The 24477-nt window shown below is 33.4% G+C and overlaps 3 protein-coding genes across 5 annotated transcripts in view; 2 read left to right on the top strand and 1 right to left on the bottom strand.

Annotated features, from left to right (window-relative positions):
• The first annotated feature begins 252 nt into the window (after positions 1–252).
• Positions 253–13650, top strand: LOC106074418 (peptide methionine sulfoxide reductase MsrB-like). Its single transcript, XM_056012472.1, has 5 exons — positions 253–314; positions 2895–2950; positions 5208–5475; positions 5862–6034; positions 6829–13650. The coding sequence occupies exons 3-5, from the start codon at positions 5213–5215 to the stop codon at positions 6966–6968; spliced, it is 576 nt and encodes a 191-aa protein (XP_055868447.1). The 5' UTR covers positions 253–314; positions 2895–2950; positions 5208–5212; the 3' UTR covers positions 6969–13650.
• A 201-nt stretch (positions 13651–13851) lies between these two features.
• LOC106074419 (uncharacterized) lies at positions 13852–16955 on the bottom strand. Of its 2 annotated transcripts, none has more exons than XM_013235191.2 (3): positions 16820–16955; positions 16099–16174; positions 13852–15298 (listed from the first exon to the last, which is right to left on the bottom strand). In XM_013235191.2, the coding sequence occupies exons 2-3, from the start codon at positions 16168–16170 to the stop codon at positions 14150–14152; spliced, it is 1221 nt and encodes a 406-aa protein (XP_013090645.2). In that variant the 5' UTR covers positions 16171–16174; positions 16820–16955; the 3' UTR covers positions 13852–14149. The 2 variants fall into 2 exon arrangements, with proteins under 2 accessions (XP_013090645.2, XP_013090646.2); XM_013235192.2 differs by lacking the exon at positions 16820–16955 and adding an exon at positions 16327–16738.
• Positions 16956–20173: 3218 nt separating this feature from the next.
• The window catches only part of LOC106055626 (beta-1,4-galactosyltransferase 2-like), a 44626-nt gene continuing 40322 nt past the window's right edge, over positions 20174–24477 (top strand). For both annotated transcript variants that reach the window (XM_056012863.1, XM_056012865.1), the window contains exon 1: positions 20174–20347. The gene's annotated coding sequence lies outside the window, so the exon portion shown is untranslated. The remainder of the gene's footprint in view (positions 20348–24477) is intronic.

Consider the following 24477-nt stretch of genomic DNA (forward strand, 5'->3'; position numbering starts at 1 on the left):
GCTATTTTTTTCTGTATTTTGGTATTTCGATATTGATATCTAGATCTATATCTAGATATATATATATATAGAGAGAGAGAGAGATTATATTCAATCTTACATGCAATGTTAATATTTGTGTTGTTTTAAATCATTTATTTTTTTGCTTTATATAATAAACAACAGTAGATTTATTTCTAAATTCTTGATGTAGATCTAAATAGAGCGATATTTTTTTAAATATAGTTTTACTTTGTGTAATGCGCCTGGCATTTAGAAGTAGATACCATATATTTAGATCCTTATTTTTCTCTAAAACCATAACAAAAACTTGAGTAAATATAACTAACTAGATCTATAACTTTAGATAGAATCTAGATTTAGTCTAATATCTAGACTAGATTCTAGTAGACTAAAGCACGGTTCTGGTAGCTAGATTTAGATCTAGATATATTATAATAGAATAATACTTAATTAATTAATACTACTAACTTACTACTACTACTAGTAGACTAGTACTACTAGACTTGCAACTTGTCTTCTAGTTCTAGACTCACATCACTCCTGTCAGTCACTAGGACTAGACTAGTGTCACTGTACTGTTACAGTGTAGTCAATGTAGACATAATAATACTAATTTACTATAAAAATAATAATATTAAATAATGACTATAATACTAATAGTTCTAGACTAATACTTAGATTTACTTAAGATATATCATGAAAATTAGCATTTTTTTTAATGAGTGAAGACCAGATAGAGTATTGACTATTGTCAGTATAGAGATCTAGATGTAGAGTCTATCTTAATATTATCTACTAGATCTACATAATATAAATATAGAATCTAGATCTAATAAATCTAATATATTTTTTGTATATAGAATAGTCAATACATCTACTCCTATCCTATGATAATGATGACACTGTCATCATGGCTTCACACGGTGTCCCCGCTGCAGGGAAGAAGAGGAAACCGTGTCTCATATATTCTTTTTGATTGCCCCACCAGACTTGTTGATCTCTGTCTCAACAGGTCTGGGAAACCAAAAATTCTCGACCTGTATGGTGACATGTATGCACTAAGCAAAAAAAGCAGGGTTTTTGTCCATGGCTTTTGCAAGAGAGGATTTGAGCCTCTCAAGCCCTCACTTAAATGGAGTTTGATGATGACTCACACATAGACCTAGATTAGGCTTTAGGCTCTAGATCTAAAATTAGATAATATATCTTAGAGTCTAGAATAGATATAGAAATAGTAATTTAGTATAATATATAATGTTATTATTGTTATTAATGATAGATGATTTTGATTATAGATTTATAAAAAATATAATTTTGATTAGGTTTAGTTGTTTTCATTTATTTTTCAAGTCTTCTCTGGGATTCACACTTTATAAGTCAAGTGGGTTATAAATGCAAATCAGCCACATAACTTTCTGAGTCTTTCACTGCACATCTGTGATTGTAGACTGAACAAAAAAAAAGAATCTTTAATTTTCATAGCCATCTCTCCTATGATCATCTAATAATCTATATCCATGATCCATCTTTCCTACACACATCCAACCATCCCATACTTATCTATCTCCCACACACTCATGCATCCCTCATTCATCAATCCTTCCCACATCTGACATTTTTTATGGGTGGAAAGACATGCTCCAATTTGATTCCCATTTTTGTAATTCATCTACCCTTTGTAAAATGTCTGTGTCTTGTGTTTGTTTTGTTTATTGTCTATTTATTATGCATTCATCTGCAAATAATGATTAATCTGACTTTTGTTCCTGAACTATTAATGCACTTTGGTAAATCGTGTGAGTTTACTGCTATTTGTGTTGAGTTAGAGCTATTTATTATTACAGTTTGTTTTCTCTCTATCAGAAAATTTAGAATCCTTTGATGTAATGAACAACCATCAATGCCAAAATATTTTAATTTTTTAAGCATGCTATAGTGGTGAACTTTGTCAAAAGAATCGGAAAAAATCTAATAAGATCTATAGCATCTATTTGCTCGTTATTATATAATACCTTTTAAAAAATCATCTTCAATTAATCCTGTTAGTTGTGTTTCTCATGATGATCAATATTTCCTAAAGCCATGTTGGTATGGAGTAAGGACATTATGTTTGTCTATGTGGTTTACTGTGTTGCTAAATATTATGTTTTTTAGGATTTTTTAAATTTTACATGTATGTCATGCTGGTTAGCTGTAGTTTCCTGGGTCAGATTTTTCTCCTTTTTTTAAATAGCGGAGTGACATTAGCTTCTTTCCAGTCCCTTGGTACTCTGCCCTGGTTGAGAGATGCTTGAAAAAGTATTTGAACACTGGGGCTAGCTCATTGCTTAGTTCTTTGAGTAATCTAGATGGAATACCATCAGGTCCAGATGCTTTCCTAAATTAGGTTTGATGTTGGCTATTAGTTTTTGGATTCCACTTTCTTGTTCCCTGTTGTTGACTTTGGTTCAAATTAAGTAATATGTTTTTGTCTCATGAGGCTGAGAATGCTGTAATGCAAAGTATTTATTTAGGATGTTAGCTTTAGTTTCATCTTTATTATGTATAAAGTTATCTTCTCCTTTTAATAGTGCTACGCCTGTTGTTTCCATTTTCTTAGACTTCATGTATGACAATAGGTTTTTGTTGTTATCCTTAGATATTATATTGTTTATATAATGTATTAACTCTGCAGCTGTCTACTTACTTTTTGGGTTAGGTGTTTAATTTTTATGTACTTTTTATAAACTTTTTCTGCCTTAGTTTCTTTAAATGTTCTATATAGGTTTTCCTTCTGTTTGGTTCAACCTCTTGTTCATAAGTGGGGAGGGGTTATTTGGGGCATTGAAAAATGTTTCCATGATGTTTCCAGTATGCACTAAATGTTTATGTTTCTTTATGATCTACAACAGAAAATAAGAAACTAGTCCTGTAGTTGCAGCGAGAAAGTCAAGCTTATACACAAAAGGTAATTTATATTTTGTATTTATAACAGAGAATTAAAGATGTATATACAAAAGATTTTAAAATTTTTATAGAGAGCATAGTATATATTATAAACAAAAGATATATGTTGTTTGATAAATGACCAAAAAATAATAATTAATCGAACCTTCCCCCTCCTCTTTCTTTTTATAATCTCTACTTTACTAGACAGTATTATAATAAGCTATGAAATACTCTCCTCCTCTATTTAGAAGCCTGAAATTCTGTTTAAATTTAAATAGCAGAATCTTCTTCCTGAGAGGTAAAAAAAAAACTATTTTCATTCACTTTTGATCTACAGTAGAATGTGCTATAGATTGGAGATTTTCACTATAAACGAAACAATGTCACAGATTCTAAATCGAAGGTCACTGTTGCCAACTAAACAAAAAAGAGGCGCTATAATTTTTACAATACCTCAATGCATTGCAGTGAATATTCATATCAAATCTCCTTTTTTACAGCTAGTTAGTTGCCCATTTGTTTTTAAATAAGTCTCACAGTGAAAGTCCAATGCTTCCTCCAGATTGAAATTATTTTGTACTATAAATGGAAGAGCTTAGAAAATTTGATTTTGCAATGCTAAAAATTACACACAAATTATACTCTATTTAAAAAACTGAGCTTATCAATATTTCCTTTATTTTGTAAAACAGATACATGAAACAGCAGTAGCTGTATGTATATTTTCTGCCATGTATAAAAATCTCTAATAGATACCAATATAGTTGTTCTGTCATGTCATAAGAATAAAGCTGTATAAATAAAATATGGTATTTGGTAAAAGATACACTAGTCTATGGTAATTGTGATTTACTTGAGTAAGCCTGGGAGAGTTAGGGTAGACAATAAGCGATACACCATAGGTCTAGTTCAAAATGGCTCTTACCTCAACAGTTTTTAGCCTATTTCTGTCAAAAACCTGTTATGGCTTGTGATATCATTTATCATGTGAAACACAACTAATAGGACTAATTGATGATTTTTCAAAAGGTTTAGATAATAGTGAACAAATAGATGCTATCTTACTAGATTTTTCTAAGGCTTTTGACAAAGTTCACGACCATAGTTTGCTTAAAAAATTAAAATATTTCGGCATTAATGGTCCACTGCATCAGTGGATTAAAGACTTTCTGATAGGGAGAGAACAAACTGTAATAATAAATGGCTCTAAATCAACACCGATAACAGTAAACTCAGGTGTACCTCAAGGTACAGTCTTGGGTCCACTACTATTTTTAATTTACATAAATGATTTACCAAATTGCATTAGTTCAGGAACAAAAGTCAGATTATTTGCAGATGATTGCATAATATATAGAACAATAAAAACAACACAAGACACAGATATTTTACAAAGAGAATTAGATGAATTACAGAAATGGGAATCAAATTGGAGCATGTCTTTCCACCCAGAAAAATGTCAGTTGTTAAGAGTAACAAAAAAACTAAAACAAATTAATTCCACTTATCTTATTCATGGCAAACCAGTATCACAGACTAAAAACGCAAAATACCTAGGTGTTATAATAAATGAAAAACTATCATGGAATCCACATATTGATGAAACTACAAAAAAATCAAACAAAGCATTAGGATTTATTAAAAGAAATTTCTATAAATCAAATAAGAACATAAAACTAAAATGTTACTTAACCTTGGTTAGGCCAATAATAGAATATGCATCCTCCGTTTGGGACCCCTCAACTCAAGAAAACATTAAGAAACTGGAACAGACACAAAATAGAGCAGTGAGATTCATAACAAACGAATATTCACATTTGACTAGAGTAACACCTTTAGTAAAATCACTAAATTTGGAAAGAAGGCTCAAAAGTAAAGTAGCAATCATACATAAAACACTGAACCATAATCTTCAAATACAAAAACAAAATTTAATAAAATACTCTGAAAGACACAAAGATAAAGGCACATTCCTCGTCCCATATGCTAGGACAAATTTGTACAAATACTCCTTCTTCCCTAGTGCTATTAGAGCATGGAATGGGTTGCCTGAGCTAGCCAGGAAAACCAGTGACTTGGCAGAATTTAAGTCATTGGTTAATATGCATGACTAAATGCATGACGCGTAGGACGTAATCATCTTCTTTTTTGAAGTAACGTCTGTATTATATAAGATAAGATAAGATCACCACATGAAGTTTGTAGGCCTTTTATTAATTTGTTTATTATCTAGAAATATTATTTATCAAATCATTCTTTCTCCATTTACTTTTCAGTCCGAATGAACATCTTGCATTATGTCACCAAAAAACAGGAGATCTCTCCCAAATTGAAAAAATTGAAAAGCCTTTGTGATGCTGAGTCAGGAGACGTGGACTCCACTGACAGCAAGGCCAGTGAGAATGGTATTGAAGAAGCAGACGTCTTGAAATCTAAAGAATGCCCAGCAAGTGTTTGTTGCAGGACAGTATATAACAAAGAAGAGTTAGAAAAACGTCTGAGTCCAGCACAGTTTCGAGTGACACAACAATTGGGAACAGAGAAGTGATTACATTGAGCTTTTATAGATAGGAAATTAAAGGTTTTTAGAATAAAGGCTAGCTCAAAGCAGTGGTTTTATAATAATTTTACAAATACTAAATATAACATGATGAAATCTGGTGTACTGCCTATCAGTGATCACAAATATTTTGAGGCTTTCCTAAGAAGAATATGAGGCCACATTTAGTTGGCTGTTTCATTTTAGAGCTGGATTAGGACCAAATATTCTTAATCTCTAATGGAACATCTGAACTTGTAAAACAAAACAAAACTTTTTATGTTACTATTTTACTTAAAGATGCATATATGTGAAATTCTCTCCTTTTGCTTTCTTTGTCTAAAAATGTATTATAACAACAAGAATATTCAAATGTTTTACTCCTCAACAGACCTTTTTCTGGTAAATATGTCAAATGGAAAGAGGAAGGTGTCTTCAACTGTATAGTTTGTGGGACGCCATTATTTTCATCTGAGACAAAGTTCGATTCGGGTTCTGGCTGGCCAGCATTTTATGATGTCATATCAAAAGGTCATGTGCTTTTAAAGGAGGAAAATGTAGGAGGTAGAATTTTTATAAATTTTAATTATCCTATATAGTTAAAGACATTTAAACCTTTATGGTTATAGACATTTTAATTCACCTTTATAGTAATAAACAATATGTTAAATCAACATATTATTATAGACAGTTGAATACATTCTTTGCAGTGTTAGGAGGGAGCAGGGCTAACATTTGTCACCTATTAGAATTGGGCATTTTCTAGACACCTTGCTCCTTTTAGGGGTGAAGTAATTAGTACAAAAAAAAGTATATTTTAAAATGACAAAGTTGAGGTTTTTGAGAACATTTGTTAAAAATGTTAAGACGAGTCCATTTCTTATTGTCAGACTCCTCATTTAAATAAGGCTGCCAACTGAATGAAGTTCTGTATAGAATGAGCATCACTTGTCATTAAAATAAGATTTTTTTTTTTTCTCAATAAAAAACAATATTTTTACTACTTCTGTAGATATTCATTTTCTCTAGTCTTCTGGGATTAACTATTGGAGCTAAAATGCAATCTTAACTTGCTAGAGCTGAGTGGAGACAAAGTAGCGCCCACTAATGTATCAAATTTTCAGATTCACATTAAAATAAAAATTATTATTTTGAGCCTTGTCACATTATTGTTATTATTTAACATTATGTTACATGTGCATTCTGGAAGGAACTTTTAAAGCTTCAATCGAGTGGAACTTCTCTTAACTTAATAATTAAAGTCATGAACTAAAATAAAAGAATTAAGATCTTCTTTTAAAAAAAAAGCTATCAAAATTATTTTTTAAAAGCTGTAAATTAAATTTTTTTTTTTACAGGTCTTCAGCGAATGGAGGTCAAGTGTAGAGAGTGCAAGTCACATTTAGGTCATGTATTTGATGATGGCCCAAAACCAACTGGAATTAGATTCTGTGTCAACTCATGTTCTCTTGACTTTAGAAAGCATACAACAGTCTGAGAAAAAAGAAAATTGGCAAGTAACTAGGCCAGGCTTTTTCTTTAAGACCATATTGTTTTTTTGCAACTCAAAATCATCTATTTGTAGAAAATTTATTGAAAAACCTATTTCGCCTATGCATTATTTTATTCTCAAGATGTTGGGTTTTTTTTTAATCTGTATTTTCATTAAAATTTCTGTAGAATTTTATTTAGCATTCATGACTTAATATTTTACATTTTATCTGTCACCTTGTCAAATTATTACTTTTTTTTTTCATATCTCGGAAACATGTACAATTTATCATTTATTTCAAAATTTTTGTTTTTAATCACAATTTTAAGTTTATGACATTGTGATGAAGTGCTTGTATCCCTAGAATGTTAGCAAACGGAGTCATGCCACAACTTAGCCTTGAACCAGATTTCATGCTCTGCAATAACTTTTGTTGTTTTTTTTTTGTTTTTTTTTTTGTTTCAGCTTTTTTTGTGATTATAAAAAGCTGTAGATATTTTTCTTTTTTGGACTTGTACATGTACATGTGTTTTCTACAGTCATGACTACTGGTTATATTCATTTTATTCAGTTGTCAACATTTTTTGTAACTTAACAACGTTCATGTCCAGTATTATTTTTATGAAATCATTTTTAGCGGCCCCCGAAAGGGGAAAAGACGCTATTAGTTTTGTGCGAAATGTCTGTCTGTCCGTCCCGTTTAGATCTCGTAAACTAGAAAAGATATTGAAAATCCGACATCACAGACCATTCAAAGTTCTGGCTACTTTTTTTTTTCTGAAAGCGAAAAATCTAATTTTTAAAATCAGTTATGCAAGCTGTTTTTTAAAGAGAAAAAGCTAATTAGTACGCATTATAAGTTAGACCTAATTTAAAATGAATAGTAATCTTGTAAACTTTATTTTCCTGAACCTTTTTTTTTTTTTTGTATTGTCTAAATTTATTTTTTTTTTTTTTTTTTGAGGATTCAATTAAGAGATTGAGCCTTTTCAAAACAATTAGATCAATTATAAGACATCAGTTAGGCCAGGGGAGTCGCGGTGGCTGAGCGGTAAAGCGCTTAGCTTCCGAACCGAGGGTCTCTGGTGAAGAATGGGATTTTCAACTTTGGGAGCCTCTGAGTCCACTCAGCTCTAATGGGTACCTGACATTAGTTGTGGAAAAGTAAAGGCAGTTGGTCATTGTGCTGGCTACATGACATCCTCGTTAACCGCAGGCCACAAAAACAGATGAACTTTACATCATCTGCCACAAGGATTAAAAGGGGAACTAGTTAGGCCAGGTTCACATCTATATTTACATTCACTTTCACCTATTCTTTCATCCGCGGGACCGTTGGGGCACTACACAAGATCTGTTAACCTTCTTTCTCCATTCTTATGTCTCATTTGTCTTTGAAATAATTTCATTTGGATGTTCTTTCTGAAAATATTGAAGCCTGCCTGGGTGGACCACTTCGGGGGCCGATTTTGAGTTTGTGTTTCCACACAAACTGTCTTTTGTAACCTTGTTTGTTTTGTTTTTATGCTTCAAGTAAGGCATGTGTACACTTGTGATTTCTGTTGCTCTTTAGTTTCACTTTGAACAACACATTGATCTCCAATTAGTGTACAAGTTTAAACCTTGATCTGCTTTGTACATAGGCAGAAAAGAAAACAAATTAGTCTTGATTTTAATTTATAATGCATTAAAGCTTTTTTTTTTTTTTTTTTTTTTTTTAAATATTGCTAAATTTAGACTACTATTTAGGTTTTTTTGGTCATTGGAACAGTTAAGTTTCATTGACTGTGTTTATACAAGTGGGCTGTATAATTGAGATTGTATTTATGTTATTTTAAAATTACTTGAGCTGTGTTGCTTACAATTCTGTTAGTTTTTGCATGTTGTTTCTAGATAATGAAAGTATGGTATGTTAGTTAATGATGAAGAACTTCAGTACATGTCTTGATATTTAAAGGCATAGAAAAAACTTGTTGTACTGAGAATAATAGGAGATTATAGCATGTACTTATTTACAAAATGATTTGACTTGCCTTTTGTTAGGATCTGCCATGTAAAGCCTAGTATGATCTTCCTTCGTTAATGTTGTTGTTGAAATCTAGTGCAAATATAACTTGTTGTTTTACATGAATTAAGAATTATATATATATTCAATGAATACTTAAATTCCCAGCTGTGAAGAGCATATATAATATTAACAACAGCCACTAGTGTGTCTGGGTATTTATCTTTTTGGAATGTACTCTTTTTTAATTTTGAAGAGCTGATAATACATGTGTGAAACACATTTATTACTCTAAAATTTCAGCACATACCTTAGGGAATCTTGAAACCTTTTGAGTGATAAGGTTGACCATTTGGATGGCATGTCCATTTCTTACCCCCTTGTCTCTCAGAATTGTGTCACTGGGTCTCAATTCACATCTTAATTTCTTTTTCAAATCTTTAACCAAAAAAATAAGGTGCTGCTTAGATTTAAAGGTGTAGGGTTAGATTTTATAGGATTTGGAATATTTCTTTGTTATTCTAGATCTAGATAGAGTACTACTGTATTGAAATTTTCAGTGTTGGTGCATTCCCATAATTCATAATATCACATCTTCCTGATTTTCTATTGTATAACTATTTTAGAAGTTTTCTTAAAAAAAAAAGGTTTTAATCAGCAAACATTAATGTCTCCATGTTATCCTCTTCCTTTATCTGTATAGAACTAATGGATCACATAACATTTTTTTCTTCCATGGGTAAAATAATGTCTCTATTCTTGATCCTTAGCAAATTTTAATTCATATATAGTCTGCTCCTGAAAATATTGCATAGTGCAGTGTTTTTTTAAAGTTAAGTATTCATATGCTTACCGTATATATAATTTCTTTCATTGCTGAGAATGTTACTCTTCATGTTGTGTTCAATAAACATGGCCTGGTGCTAAATCATCTTAATGGCTTTCAACTGGTTTTACTCCACACTTTTAAGTCATTTTGTGAATATTGAGCAAATGAAGGATAGCCATTTTGCCACTCATTTCAGTCTAATATTTTATTGTACACTTGGTTTCTTCTCTTGTTTTTCTTACAACATGAAGATAATGTTATTTTAATGCATTCATTGTTTCTTAGACTTGTTGTTGTTATTATGTTAAATCAAATGTTTTTCAAAAGTTGCCCTGTGTGTAAGTTTCATTTTTCTTTTAAAGTAATTGTTGCATGTTTAAGTTCTTGTACATTTGTCTATAATAGCTTAGAGATTTTAAGTCTTTTGTTAATAAAATGCTTTAAAAAAATATCTTAAAAACCTATCAAAATTTTTTTTTGTTAGAGCCAAAATGTTTTTGTTTAATTATTGTATTCAAATTCACTAAGATCTACTTATAAATAGATTTTTGTTTGTTTGAGTGTATAATGTTATTGTTACAGTAGTTACGCTGAGGTTGTCAATAGTAGTCAAACTGAATTTCCATTTGATTAGATCAATAAATATTATCTTATCTATCTGATATGTTGGACTGTTTGATTTATTCTTATTTTTAAACTGTATCAGTGGCCTAATACATTTTGAGATTATAAGACTACTTAGCCCGGATTGAGCTCCAGTCCAAATAGGGACACTACATAGTGATATGGATTCATTGTATTGTTTAAAAACCTACTGTGATCTGATCACCTTAGAATGAAACCTTTGTTTCTTGTTTCATTGGATTTTATTTGCTAGCATCAATTTTTTTTTTACAATGTCCTGTTTTTAGATGCATGCAATATAGATGCATGCAATATCATTACTGCAAAATCTTTTTTTTAAATTTGTATACCTTTCTCAACCAAAGTTTAGTGCATAGTTTTAGCTTTGTTGCTATTTCTAGATTGTAACAATTTTTTAAAAACATTTTCTGTTTTTCATGAGAAGTAAATATTCTGAGATTTGCTTCTTTTCCTATATTGTTTAAGTCTTTTAGCAGATTATATACATTTCTCAAATTTGTTGTTGTTGTTTTTTGTTGTTGTTGATTCTATTCTCATACATTGCTAAAAAGCTGTGAACTAGAAAATTAAGCCCTGTACATGCTCCAGATAAATAACACAATTATAAAATGGAATAAATTAGTACCATTAAAAAAAAACAGGGGTTAAAAAAAAAGCAGTTAGAATGATAACCTTAAAATTATTATTATTCCTTATTACCTTCTCTTGTTTTAATCCTTTAAGATGTACATATTACATTATTTAAAAACTATTATAATATTGTATGTCTGCCAAAATAATTTATTGTATGTAAAATGTATTTATTAACAATTTTTTACTTAATCTTTCCTTTATTGGCTGTGAAAAACTGTTTGCTTCAATTTTTTTTTTTTTACCTTCTAATTTAAATAACAAAATGTATCGGTTTTTGCTTACCTATGTAATCTGTTTATAGCCAGTCTCCTAAAAGTGTACACATTGTTGCAGTGTAAGCATGGTTGATATACTGGTATCACAAAGAGTGATAATAAAAACCCTTTGAATGACAGACAAATCAAACTGGCATACAGTAGAAGAGATAAAAAGATAAAATATTGCATGCCAATGCTACAGTTTGAACAAATCCAATATCATTAAGGGAAAAGAATACTGAGACTTTCCTAAACAACTTATCAAGACTTTCCTAAACAACTTATCAAGACTTTCCTAAACAACTTATCAAGACTTTCCTAAACAACTTATCAAGACTTTCCTAAACAACTTATCAAGACCTTCCTAAACAACTTATCAAGACTTTCCTAAACAACTTATCAAGACTTTCCTAATCAACTTATCAAGACTTTCCTAAACAACTTATCAAGACTTTCCTAAACAACTTATCAAGACCTTCCTAAACAACTTATCAAGACTTTCCTAAACAACTTATCAAGACTTTCCTAAACAACTGATCATGTTTTTTCTTTCTCTCCAGAATAAGCCAGTCAGCTATGGCTTCAGTCTCTCAGCTTTCTACACATATAATTCCATTCTATGCTCAACACTTAAATGTTATTCTAAATTGTGATATTTTGTTTGAAGAACATCAAGTAGAAACAGTTTAAAAAAAAAAATCCTGCATTTAATTCATAAGCATGCTTCAAACGCTAATGATTACATTAAATATAAATAAAATCATAATAGCTTGGAGTGTTGTTGTTTTAATTGGCTAATATTTTTTTGGTATAAATATATTGCATTAGTTCTAATTCTTTTTGTAAGCTAAAATGTTGTTGCTGTTAATTAAATGAGTTTTTAAATGTAGATAAATAAAAACAATAGTCATTCACTTGGCAATATTGTGATAGGGTTATTCTCAGTTTAATGCTATCCTGATATTTAATTATTGACTTGATTTCTGTGTATGAACAAAAGAAGTCATCCCAGCCTTAACCTGCGCTATATTGCATTAGTAGTGGGTTGTATGTGTAACTTTTGACTTGTATGGTTTAGATGTACGCTACCTTTAGAAATGAAACATTATTTCTACCTAGCCCCCCAACTTCCTGAAGTTGGAGGGCAGCACTAAGGGTTTTAACATGATAGAGTCAAAAGTGCAGACAGCTATCCTAAATGTCCTTTATACTGCTGGGGAAAAAACCACTCCTATCTTACCACACTATATTATAGAACCTTAAATTGCTCTTTCTCCTCTCTGCCACTCTTGTTTTGATAGTTCAAAGAAAATGACCTTTTTGATGAGCTTTGACAATCAGCAGATAATTTCTGGTTCATTCCTTCCCTCTACCCCTATCAGACAATAACATTTTACTTTTCAAAAACCACATGTTCAGAGTTGTGTTCTTTTATTTTAAACAATTCTGATTATTCAACTTTTATTTATTTGATTGGACATGTGAAAAACTTGATCATGAAGTGGTTTTCTAGCTATTTAATTAGGATGATCACAGAATTATTTTTACAAAGCCTTTGTTCTCATTGAATGTTGTTGTTTTGTTTTTTTAATGACAAGTTTGCATTAACACTATGGAAGTTTTGAACTCAAATTGTTTAGCAATTCTCTTGGTTATAGAACTTGGATTAGTATATGTTGTAAAGACTAAGACACTAGTCTTTTATTTAACCCATAAGCACATGCAAAACAGTAGTTCACAACAAAGGGTCAGGATAGAAATACCAGCATCAATACTTTGATCGAACCAATACCAATCACTTTATTATTGCTTCATTTGTTTTATCCATCTGTTAATAGTGTGTTTGATAGTACATAGTTTTGTTTACACACCTGACACAGTCTCTCTATTCATTGCTCTTATTCTATCACTCTAAAATTAGGTATCTACCATAAACAATGACACAAAATATAATTACAATATTAGATCATTTGTTTTTAAGTTACTATGTCCAAGTTTTATTAACAAGTGGATTTTATTTATACACACAAAAGTGTTGCAAAAATTTTGATTATTTTTTTTTTTTTTTTTTTTGGAAGACTTCATTTGAAAGTGAACCTTGTTCATTTCTTATTTATCATCCTAATAAGTATTGTATTATCTCTCTATACTGATATATTGGGATTGTTGGCAAGATATTTATTTGATTTTTCGGATATACATGTTATTGTTTATCTATAACGTTTGTACTCCAAATTTGTACTAACTAACAAGTAGAGCTGTGACCTCATATCAATGAATGTTGTGTGCAATAGCCAATAAAATGATTGAGAAACATTTCTTGAAGGTTGGTGTTGCCTCGTTGATGTGATCAGGAAAAAGACGTTTGTTTGTTTGTTGTTTTTTTCAAAGCTTATATCAACTCACTCTGTCTGCCTGGTACACGTTTTGAAAACGTTATTTCTCCCACTTCCCATTCTCAGATCAAGATAAAATGTTCACTATTGCTCATTGTTTTTAACAAAACATGAATCAATTAAAAAAAAAAGCCCTAATTAGTTAATAAAATAATGGTAGGTTGTTTGTTTTGTTTGTTTTTTTTTCATAAAAAAAGGATAATAAATCTTACAGTATTAGAATCTATGGCTGTAAATGTGTAGTTCTTCCCATTCGTTACACCTAAATATATTTTTTTGAACATGTGTGAAAAGGAGACACACATGAAGTGTATTACAGAGAATGCGTAATAGTGGTGAAAAGACTTCTTTCCTTCCTGTGTGAACAAATGTCAGAACATCACAGACTCAACACGCAGTAGATGTCATAGTTTTGCATTTGTCTAATCTAGCAAAGTAAAGTCAAATCTAAACAGCACTTTATTATCTGCGACAAAACATGTTTTATCTATCTGGTCAATGTCAACAGTGGTGACATGGTTGTTATGCCAAATAGCAGTAGCATTGTTGAGCATGTCGAAAAGGAGGTCGTTCTCTCCTACCACGGTGGTCTTCTTCTTATCCTCAGGGTGGACAATGCTCACCCGGCACTTGAAGATGGCAATGTCCGGCAAGGTGGTTGGAGAGCCGAGGAAGAAATCTAAGAAGATGTCTAGTTTTTCGTCGCAACCTAAAATAAAAATGGCTTTGACGCTGTGTCCCAAAAACTCCAAATGCCATTCCTCACTTTCAAATAACAAACCGTCGCTAACACTCAAGTCTAATTCAGACACAGGACAAAGAAAAGAATCGAGGAGCAACATGTCTTCAGTCGATTCTTCGTCTTCTTCGTCCGTTTCAGAGGAATCGGATTCGCTGCTATCATTCTCTTCAAGTTCTGTTGGCCTATTCGATGCCAAACTGTCGTAAACATTTACCGCTAGCCTGACAGTTAAGTTGTCATTTTCAAGTAAACAAATTTTGTTCTTTATCATTTCAAGCCAGTTTGTAGAAACAGAGGCCACTTCGAACCAACCAAATTCTCTGTTCCTTGTTAAATTAAAAATTCCTTCCTCACTCGCAAATATTTCCTCAGATTGTTTGCTTTGGTTTATAATAAATATTTTGGTAGAGGTTTGGAGAAAAACTGGCAATGTTACCTCTTTGCCTGTTTGACACATGTCAATAAATATTTCCATGCAGTAACAATTACTGGTTTCTTGTTTGGGAAAGTATATGCCGTATCTGAAACAAGAGTCCAACTCTGGAACATAAAGTGTTTCAGCCACAACCTGGCCAGTGTTTAGCAATCCTGTTACTTTATGGATTTGCTTCCAATATGAGAAACTTCTCATTGGTTTTGTTGCCTTGATAAACTCAAAATGTCTTGACTGTTTTTTCAACTTCACTGTGCTCAAGCTAGAAGCGTCTTGCAAACCTAAACTATCGACAGCTAGGGATTCCCGAGTTTCAAAAGCGTCGTTACTGGGATCTTCGAAGCCATTTACTTTGATCTCTTCAGAACTTGTATCATGTGTCTCGTTATCAGCATCCTGCAAGGAAGTATACACAAATATAGAAGTGTCACGCGTCTTCAGCTCGCAATTTTAAAAATAATTAATAATAAGACTTTTAAGATGCTTAACTTAAAATTCCTACTCAATGAATCGACCAGATTTCGAAGCATCGATATACCTGGGGAGTATTGAAGCACAGAACAAATAGATCTGTCTACTCCCTTAACGTAAATTGGGTTGTTGGTCTTAAAGTGTGCTCAACTGCAATCAAACGTATACTTATAAAAAAAAAACACACAACATGCTTAAGCCTAATACAATCGCATGTTGCACTGGTTGGCAGAGAAAGAAATATAGAGAATCTTATTTTTGAATTCGGGGAAATATTTTACAGGCAAAGGAATGACATGAGAATTTGCGTTTAGTTAATTGCTCACTTAAATATAAAATTACATTTAATAAGAGTGTGTTGACTTCTAGGCTATCGATATTAATAACATAAAAAGGAATATTTTATTAATACAATGTAGTGAAACTGAAATGTGCTTTCATTTATTGATCACTGTTTAATTCAAGTTCACTTATCAATTCAAAGTCTTTGATCAATTCAATTCACTGTTTAATGTCGCTGACCCCTTGACTTGACATTTTTAGATTGCGCTCGAAACGTCTCTCCGTCTGCCAGGAACCGTCATCGTAAGTGATACTACCTGGGACCCTTTACATTTGTAGGCCTACATGTATTTTTCTTTTCTTCTGGTGACCTTTCCTTGTTCGCTATACTTCTTTTTATAATCAGACATAACAACACTATTGCCTATGCTTACAAAAGTTACCTCTCTTAACTTTACCAATTGAGCCAATGTCCTTCGAACAATTTTTTCTCGGACGATCCTAAAACTTGCCATGGCTCTGCTCGTAAAAAAGAATATTATTTTAAAAAGGATATTCGAATGAAAGAAAACTTTTAATTTGCAAAGCACAAGACAACCGATGGCAGACTAAAGTACAAGACATTAATGGATATATATTATACATATGAAAGGCTTAAAACACGTAGCTACCTTATTGAATTCGAAATCCGGAGTAGACTAGTAATTTGCTATTCAAGATTCAACTCGAGCTGATCTGGCTTTGCTGACAGTATAAAGGCAGCACGGGATTTTCTCTCAGATAATCCCTGATCACCCCTCCCAGCATGTTCACAAAAGAGTTTGGACTAGAGTGTTAAATGCTTTTGGAGCGTAGAAGACATCAAAGACTTTTTCTCATATTTAGTATTTCAAATTTGTAAAGAGTGTTAGCTCCATATAGGCCTACACAAAAATAACAGTTACGTATGAACTATTCTTAGACAGACCTAACTTAGAAAACAGAGTCCGTCTATAACTGAATAATATATAGATTTATATATACATATTGCTATAAATATAAATCTATGGTGAATAAAACCCTGTATCTTTAAAGAAGAGTTATGTCAATAACGGGGATAGATTAATTGTCTATGAAAACGGTTAACCTAAACTAATGACGAATACAAGTAACAAAAAAACAAACCTTCGGTAATTTTAATCCAAAATGAAAGTTATCTTTAGGGGAAATTCCGTTTTTTTGCTTACTAAGAAACAAATCGGGAATATATGTTAACTATGTGGTTGACTCACACATCAGTAACAGGTCCAAAACTGTAACTAGACCTAAATGAAACGGTTTTACTTTGATTGTCTTGGCTTTGTTTTAATGATTACAATAAGCGCGAGCAGCTTCATGTCTTTCTGTTTGTTTTACAAAGCTGATATCAACTCTTGTCTGTCTGTGTCTGCTACACATTCTGTACACGTACGCTGACGTACGGCTATTTCTCATCAATTCAATTTAAAAAAATGACGAAATATTGGATCAATTAATCGTAATTAATTAATTTGTTTTATATAAAGTACTAGCAAAGGGGAGATATAACGTGTATAGAGAATTAGGTCGTCGCCTAAAAATTTAAAACTAACAATAAACGACTATTTTCATAAGCACATGTCAAACTCAATTGTTAACGTATCAACTTTCCATTCAAGGAGACTTCGAGACTTAAGTTTGAATTGCAATCGAGCAATTTTAATTTTACGAAACTTTTATCAACACACTCTGTTTGTCTTCTGTCTGGTTAAATAAAAAAAAAGTGTGTACACGTTATTTCTCACACACCCATTCTCGGATCAAGTTGAAACTTCGCACAATTATTCATTGGCATAGACAAAACGTGAATCAATAATGCGTCAATTAATTACTGATAATTAATTATTTCGTTTGATACCAACAAGGGAAACTAATACTTCAGTATTCACAGAGATGGCTACATTTGTTGGGTTTAGTCCCCCTTAACTAATTGCTAACGCTATTTCTCCCTCTCTCGTTCTCCGATCAAGTTGGTACTTTAAACAATTATTTATTGCACTTAACAAAAAAAAAGAATCAATTAAAAAATATCCATTAAGTCAATTAAATATTGGTAATTAATTGTAATGTATAAATATTATAAATAACTATAAAGTTATAAATTACTTTTGAACAGCTAGCAGGGAAACTCTCTTCCAGATACCCCCCTTCTCCCTCCCCCGACTGGTCCTCACCAGTGATTGTACCACATCGCCTTGAGCATGCTATAATCATAAAATTGAGCTTAACAAAAACATTTGGTAAAATACTTCCAATCACACAGATCTATTAAAAGTATTAGTGTTAGTCTTGATCTGTTTAAAAAGAATTACATGATTGAGTCAAATAATTGATACACTCAAACCCTGGCCTTCCAGTACCACCTCAGCGTGGTTGACTGGTGAACATTCCGCTCTTTAGAGGGCTGGCCAAGTATACTGGTAGTTCGCTACTGATGAATGAGCAGTCAGCGAGTGTACAATGACATCAAAGGGTTATGTCCAGCCCTTCTCCCCCCCCCCCCACGTGGGGCCCCGGGGCAACGGTGAGTAAGAGACCCACGGGTTCTCCGAAAAGCGGATAGGCTGGACACCAACTCGAGGGTTGGTCGGAACGGAATCTCCTGGGTCTTGCCATAAGGAGGTGGTGACCAGTGGTGCGGATTTCCCGCACCCAAGTTTTTGAACCCTCTTGCAGCCCCTCACACACTACCCCAAATGGGAAATAATTAATGTCGCCAACGGTCTGCGCCTTCCATACATTCATGATCAATACACAAATAACCAAGAAAAGCGGGTATGAGCTGACCCAATCAGGATCCGTTGCACGGGTAGAGGGCGGCAGGCCCGACTACGCAAAATCCTCTACTACGCGCCCCGTGGTTTCGATCCGGAGGAACCTGTCGAACCACGAAAAGTCAGTGAAGGTTTTTCACCCCAGGACAAAGCCCTCCTCCCAGGCTACACTGCATTCGTTCCTCCCTCGGAAGAACGGTAGCCAAGGTGTGGTACGCCAGCCACACCCTCCCGGTGATCATGTCCCGCACCAGGCCCAAATGGCCGAAACACCCAACACGACGAGGGCGTCTGGCCCTCCAAACCACCAACCATTACAACAGTTTGTCGCAACCAGTCCAAATCCCTTAGGGGGCGACAAATCTAGCTCGATAAAAATACTCCAGCTCAACATCTACGGTCTGATACCAAAGGAATTGGAGCTTACAAAACTCCTCCATGAGAGGGCAATAGACATAGGCGATCTTGCAGGAGACTCTGGTAGGCAAGAAGCGCAGTTGCCACATAAGTGGCTTCACGGCCTTTATTGCGTCTACAACCTCAAACCACTGTCCAGCTTCACTGCTACAATCTACAACCTCAATCCCCTGTCCGCTCAAATACAATCTACACATATGAAACCACTGTTACATCAGATCTTTACGAAATGGTCGTCTGCTTTCCATTAAGGCTAAAACAGAAAGATTTGTGGATCATCTTCATGGGTGAATGTTGTTCGTGTTTGAATCTATATTGTTATTGTAATAGTAGTTATAATGAGGTGGACAATTGTACCATAAAAAATTAGAGACTTGCTGGAACATCGTATTGGTCTCACTTTAAATAGGCATAATTTTGACTTCAGTCAGGCGCAGGACTTTTGAGCAGTAGTACCAGCTCCTCTACACATAGTAGGGCCTACCGACTCAGTCATCATTGGATCTGTTCACTGGCACCTTTAATACCTACATATTTGGTGGTTTTCTGGTCCGACCTAGACGAATGAAATATCTTATTATGGAGACTAGACAGTAGTTGGAAATAAGAAAACAAACAAAAAAAAAAAAGACTTTTTTATTTTTAAAAAGTTGGAGAAAGATCATTAATATATTCAGGCCCACAGGGGGGGGGGGGGGGGGCAAACAGTATTCTAGTCCGAGCCTTTTCACGTTTTAAGCATCTAGTAAATGTATTTGAAGGTTTTTGTACGGGGGTGGGGGGGGAGCAGAGGGAGGTATGGCGAGAGTGAATATGTCACTTTGATATTTTGGTATAATAGCTATATCCCCTTGTTTAAGTACTCCCAGGTTATGAATGTGAATAGTCTTGCACGTGTTATGAACTGAATGATTTAGTCTTCTTTGAATGTGCGAGAGAGTGTGTTAGTCAGTGAGGTCTTGTCCCCTGTCCAGGAAGGTTGGACAGTCGCTTCCTGGACCGGATATAAAAGAAACATAGAATTAACAGTTACTGCATAACCTTCGTAAGAGTAACATCATAGCTACCGACTGAGGTTGAGGGTTTATTGTGTATTAAACAGGGTAAACCTAAATGTTGAGCTTTTGTCGGTTCTTATGAGTTATCAGATATCTTGTCCTTTTTGTTGGGGTCTAAGGAACCTAACACAATGAAGGTCTTTTAATACATCAATACAATACAGCCAGATATTGCATTACACGTGACACGACATGCACATTTTAAGGCTACATTCTGTCCCTTATTGCTACCTACTGCAAGTGAAGTCGTTCAATACAATTAAAGTTGGGACCTGTCTTTGTCAAACAGCAGACGCAATAAAACGTGACGTTTTTCTCAGACGACAAGTGACGTGGGGACTCTGAAGGTTTACACTTTGTGTTGTAATGGATATTTAGAGAGTTAGGTAAGTAGGGGCCTTCATTTTAAAATATCGCCTCCCCATTTCACCTGGTCGAAGTTGACTCCTCTTTTATGTAAGGATTTTTGTCTTATAAAAGTGCTAAAAATTACAACTAAAGCTCTTTGCTATTTCCAGTGGTGGAACAGATATCAATCGTTCTAGAACTGAAACAATTGGTCTCTGTTTAACTAGGTACTTGATTCTTATCTTATATAATACAGACGTTACTTCAAAAAAAAAAGATGATTACGTCCTACGCGTCAAGCATTTAGTCATGCATATTAACCAATGACCTAAATTCTGCTAAGTCGCTGGTTTTCCTGGCTAGCTCAGGCAACCCATTCCATGCACTAATAGCATTTGATGGGGTTTCTTTTTACTAGGATGTTAAAAACTATCATCACAAGATGGACTAATTGTTTCAGTAAGAACGAACGCATTGATTGTCCATATTAAGATCTCAACGCTACGGATATGATATAGTTTTAATATTTGTTTTCCAGAGTGTATTTTAAAAAGAGCGATGCTCATATACATACTATGACTATATATATATATATATTTGTTCTATCCATTAAGCATTGATAAAAGCTAGCTCAATTTATTTTTCAGTCACATAAATGCTACAAATTATTGTATCGTCAATCAGCAATATCTTCCTCTTTATCTTTCTCTATATTAAAGGTTTCATATAACCAGTCTCTGAGATGAACTGCGCGCGGTTTCCAGATCGCACAGCCCACATACATTTACAATACTGAATTCGTGATATTACATTGTTGCCCAGACTTCGTCTCTTTACTTATTCTTGTAAGTCTCTTCATTTCAAATGTGTACAGTAAAAAAATAAATAAAAAAAAGAGGTGATAAACGGTTTCCTGCATTCTGAAATGATGTAACAGGAAAGACCAAAACTCAAGTGTGAGAAACGTCTATAATGTGCAGTATGGTAGTTATATCATATGTGTGCAGTGGCCCCAAATGAGTGTCCGAAATTTGTTTTTCAATCAATATTACGCCATTATCTCATGTTGAATGTCAAAATGCAAGAGCCCCAAGGAGGTCAAGACCCCCCCCCCCACGTGCCCCCAAATCCCTTGCTGCGCAACTGTTTGTGTGTTAAGCATCATGTTTGCTAGCAGTTACGTTTGATCACGAAAAAGTCATTTACCAATTGTTTTTTTTTTAAAGTACAATTTCATGCTTATAGCTTTGATCCTATCACTTGTCTTGACCAGTTGGGATAAGGAGTGGTGGAAGGAAGGGGTATCTTGGAGAAGACTTCCTTGGTGTCTTTTTTAAGAGCAATTTAATATATATATGTATATAACGATTTGCGACTTGAGTTCGAAATCGAGGGCTCAAGCCGACACACTAACCACTGAGCCAGCCAAATGTTTATGAAAATATATAGTTATCTATTGTTTGTTTCACATTTTTTAGACGATGACCTAATTATCTATACGAGACTTATCTCCGGTTAGCTAGTACTGTTTTCATATAAAATGAAATTAATTAATTATGACTAATTGATAAAAGAGTTGGTCAATATTTCGATTGATTTCTGTTTGGTTGAGGGTGTCACAGATATATATATATATATATATATATATATATATATATATATATATATATATATATATATATATATATATATATATATATATGTGTGTGTATATATATATGTGTGTGTGTGTGTGTGTGTGTGTGTGTGTGTGTGCGCGTGTGTGCGCGTGTGTGTGTGCGCGTGCGCGCGTGTGCGTGTCCTTTTCAAAGGGTAATGGAATCAGTAGAATTTAAATACAATTTTTTTTTTAAATTATTAAACCAAAAATTTAAATAAAAAGGATTCTTGGAAATGATTTGGCCGCCCCTTACATTCGGCCGCCTGCGTGCAATGTACACATTGCACAATAGGTAGTGGCGGCCCTGGAATGAATCGGATACGAACAGCATAGTACACCTTTGCCTTTACCCTGTTACAAAAGGCCCACTAATCATGGTCATAACATTGGCCTAGGTCTAGTAATTTTAAGATTAAACATGTAAATTCATAAGAGTTCTAGTTTAGATATAGTAGATTCTATATCAAGATTCTATATCTAGTTCTAGATCTATATCTAGACTTAGAACTAGATATAGAGAATATAGACTTAGATCTAACTCTAGGTTCTAGACTCTAGACTTAGATTACTTAGAATAGATCTATTCGACTTAGATCTTGAATCCAGATTTAAATCTAAAACTAGGTCTAGATCTATCTAGATCTATGTGTAGTTTGTATGACAAATGACAATGGAGATATCTAATTTTGTAAGAAGACTAATTTTTTAGTTTCTCATTATTACAATGTAACATGTTAATAATTTTGAATGTATGGATAAGGTTAATAATTATTGTTTTAAAAAATATCATTGTACTCTAAATAAATATATGGAGATGCTGTGGCTGAGGGGTAAAGCATTTGGAACCGGAATCTTGTGTTCGAATCCTGGTGAACACTCTAGGTGGACCACTTCGGGGGCCGATTTTGAGTTTGTGTTTTTACACAAACTGTCTTTGTAGCCTTGTTGTTTTTTTTTAACATTCATAGTAGCCTAATGTCCTCTTACTTGATCACTTTTCAAATGTTGATCTATAAACAACAAAAGCAAATACAACAGAATGCTTGTCCCTTGCTTTAAATAAGCCCCACCTCTTTTTGTCCCCCCCCCTCCCTTTTACAGGTTGGGAATTTTTGAATTCGTGTATTGCTTACCAATTGCATAATCTCTGGGGATGTCTCAAAAATTCATTGTAAGATCAAACTATCATCACCTTGGCATATGTGACAATCTGGGATATAACATCCGGAATCATGTGGAAGACACCTTTATTACTTTGTAAGTTACTGGGATAAACTTTCACGGCATGGCATGCAGCGGCTATTCACAAGCTGGAATGAAGTCATTCAAGAAACGGCCTAGTTATATAACTGGTTATTTACTAGGTGTTAAGTGTTAAAATCTTTAAAAAATATATATAGTCTGAGAAGAATGTGTCCAGATAAAAAAGTATTTAAAAAAAAAAACCTAAAACACAATTTTGCTAACATTTAATACTTGTTCACGTCTATGCATTAAGTTGTTGAACTAAATATATAAAACAGCGTCCGTTGCTAAATTTTAAAAGACTTTTTGTACATACTGACGATTGCTTTACTGCTACATTCAAAGGCAGTTTTTTTTTTCTTGTGCGAGGAGGTTGGAGATTCTAATCTATAAAGCGTTCTGTTTCATTGGTTTCGGGTTACTTTTTATGTTCCGATACAATCCCTACCTTTGACCCCCCCCCCTCGCTCGTAACTATCTCCGCATCTAATAGCGTTGGAGGAAGCTTAACACAATTCATCCATTGTCAAACAGAACAATGACTTCGTAACCTGGCTGGCTATCTCTGATAAAAGGAGCCCCCCCCCCCCTTTCTTTTGTAAGTTTCAGTCACTACTGTGCACAACAGCGTGGAGACCAATTTTTCCCTTGTGTCCTGGACAACAAATGTAACGTATTTCTTGAATCGAGATTTGTTTTTCAACGTATTTTTTTTTTATTAATGTAAAACCACTGTATTGATTGAATAAATGTTGTACAATAGTGACACTGGTTGATTGAATAAATGTTGTACAATAGCGATATATTGATTGAATAAATGTTGTACAATAGCCTAATTGTTTAACAAAGCTCAAACTTCTTATTCTCACGTTTACTCAATATTTGAAAACAATTCATAAATAGTTTGTATAGTTTGGTAGGTAATGCTAGCCATGACAAACCAACGACTTGGCAGAGTTTAAGTCATTGATAAACATGCATGGCTAGATTGACACATGGGATGCATAGGATTTAATCATCTTCTTTTTTTTTTTTAAAGTAATGTCTGTAATCTGTAAGATAAGATATCTAATCCTACCATTGGAGTACTTTTTGGCTTTTTTTTTAACGAGTCTCAAAACTATAGAAGGAATTCGGGAACGCTGATACAAAAAAAAAATCCATTTGTTTGTCGTGGAGAGCGGAGACTTATTTCCCCTGTCCGGTTTGAAATTCACACAAATTGTGCTGCTCATTTTAAACAAACTGCTAGTCACTGGCGGA

The sequence above is a fragment of the Biomphalaria glabrata genome, chromosome 15, assembly GCF_947242115.1.
Source record: "Biomphalaria glabrata chromosome 15, xgBioGlab47.1, whole genome shotgun sequence".
Classification (NCBI taxonomy): Eukaryota; Metazoa; Mollusca; class Gastropoda; family Planorbidae; genus Biomphalaria; species Biomphalaria glabrata.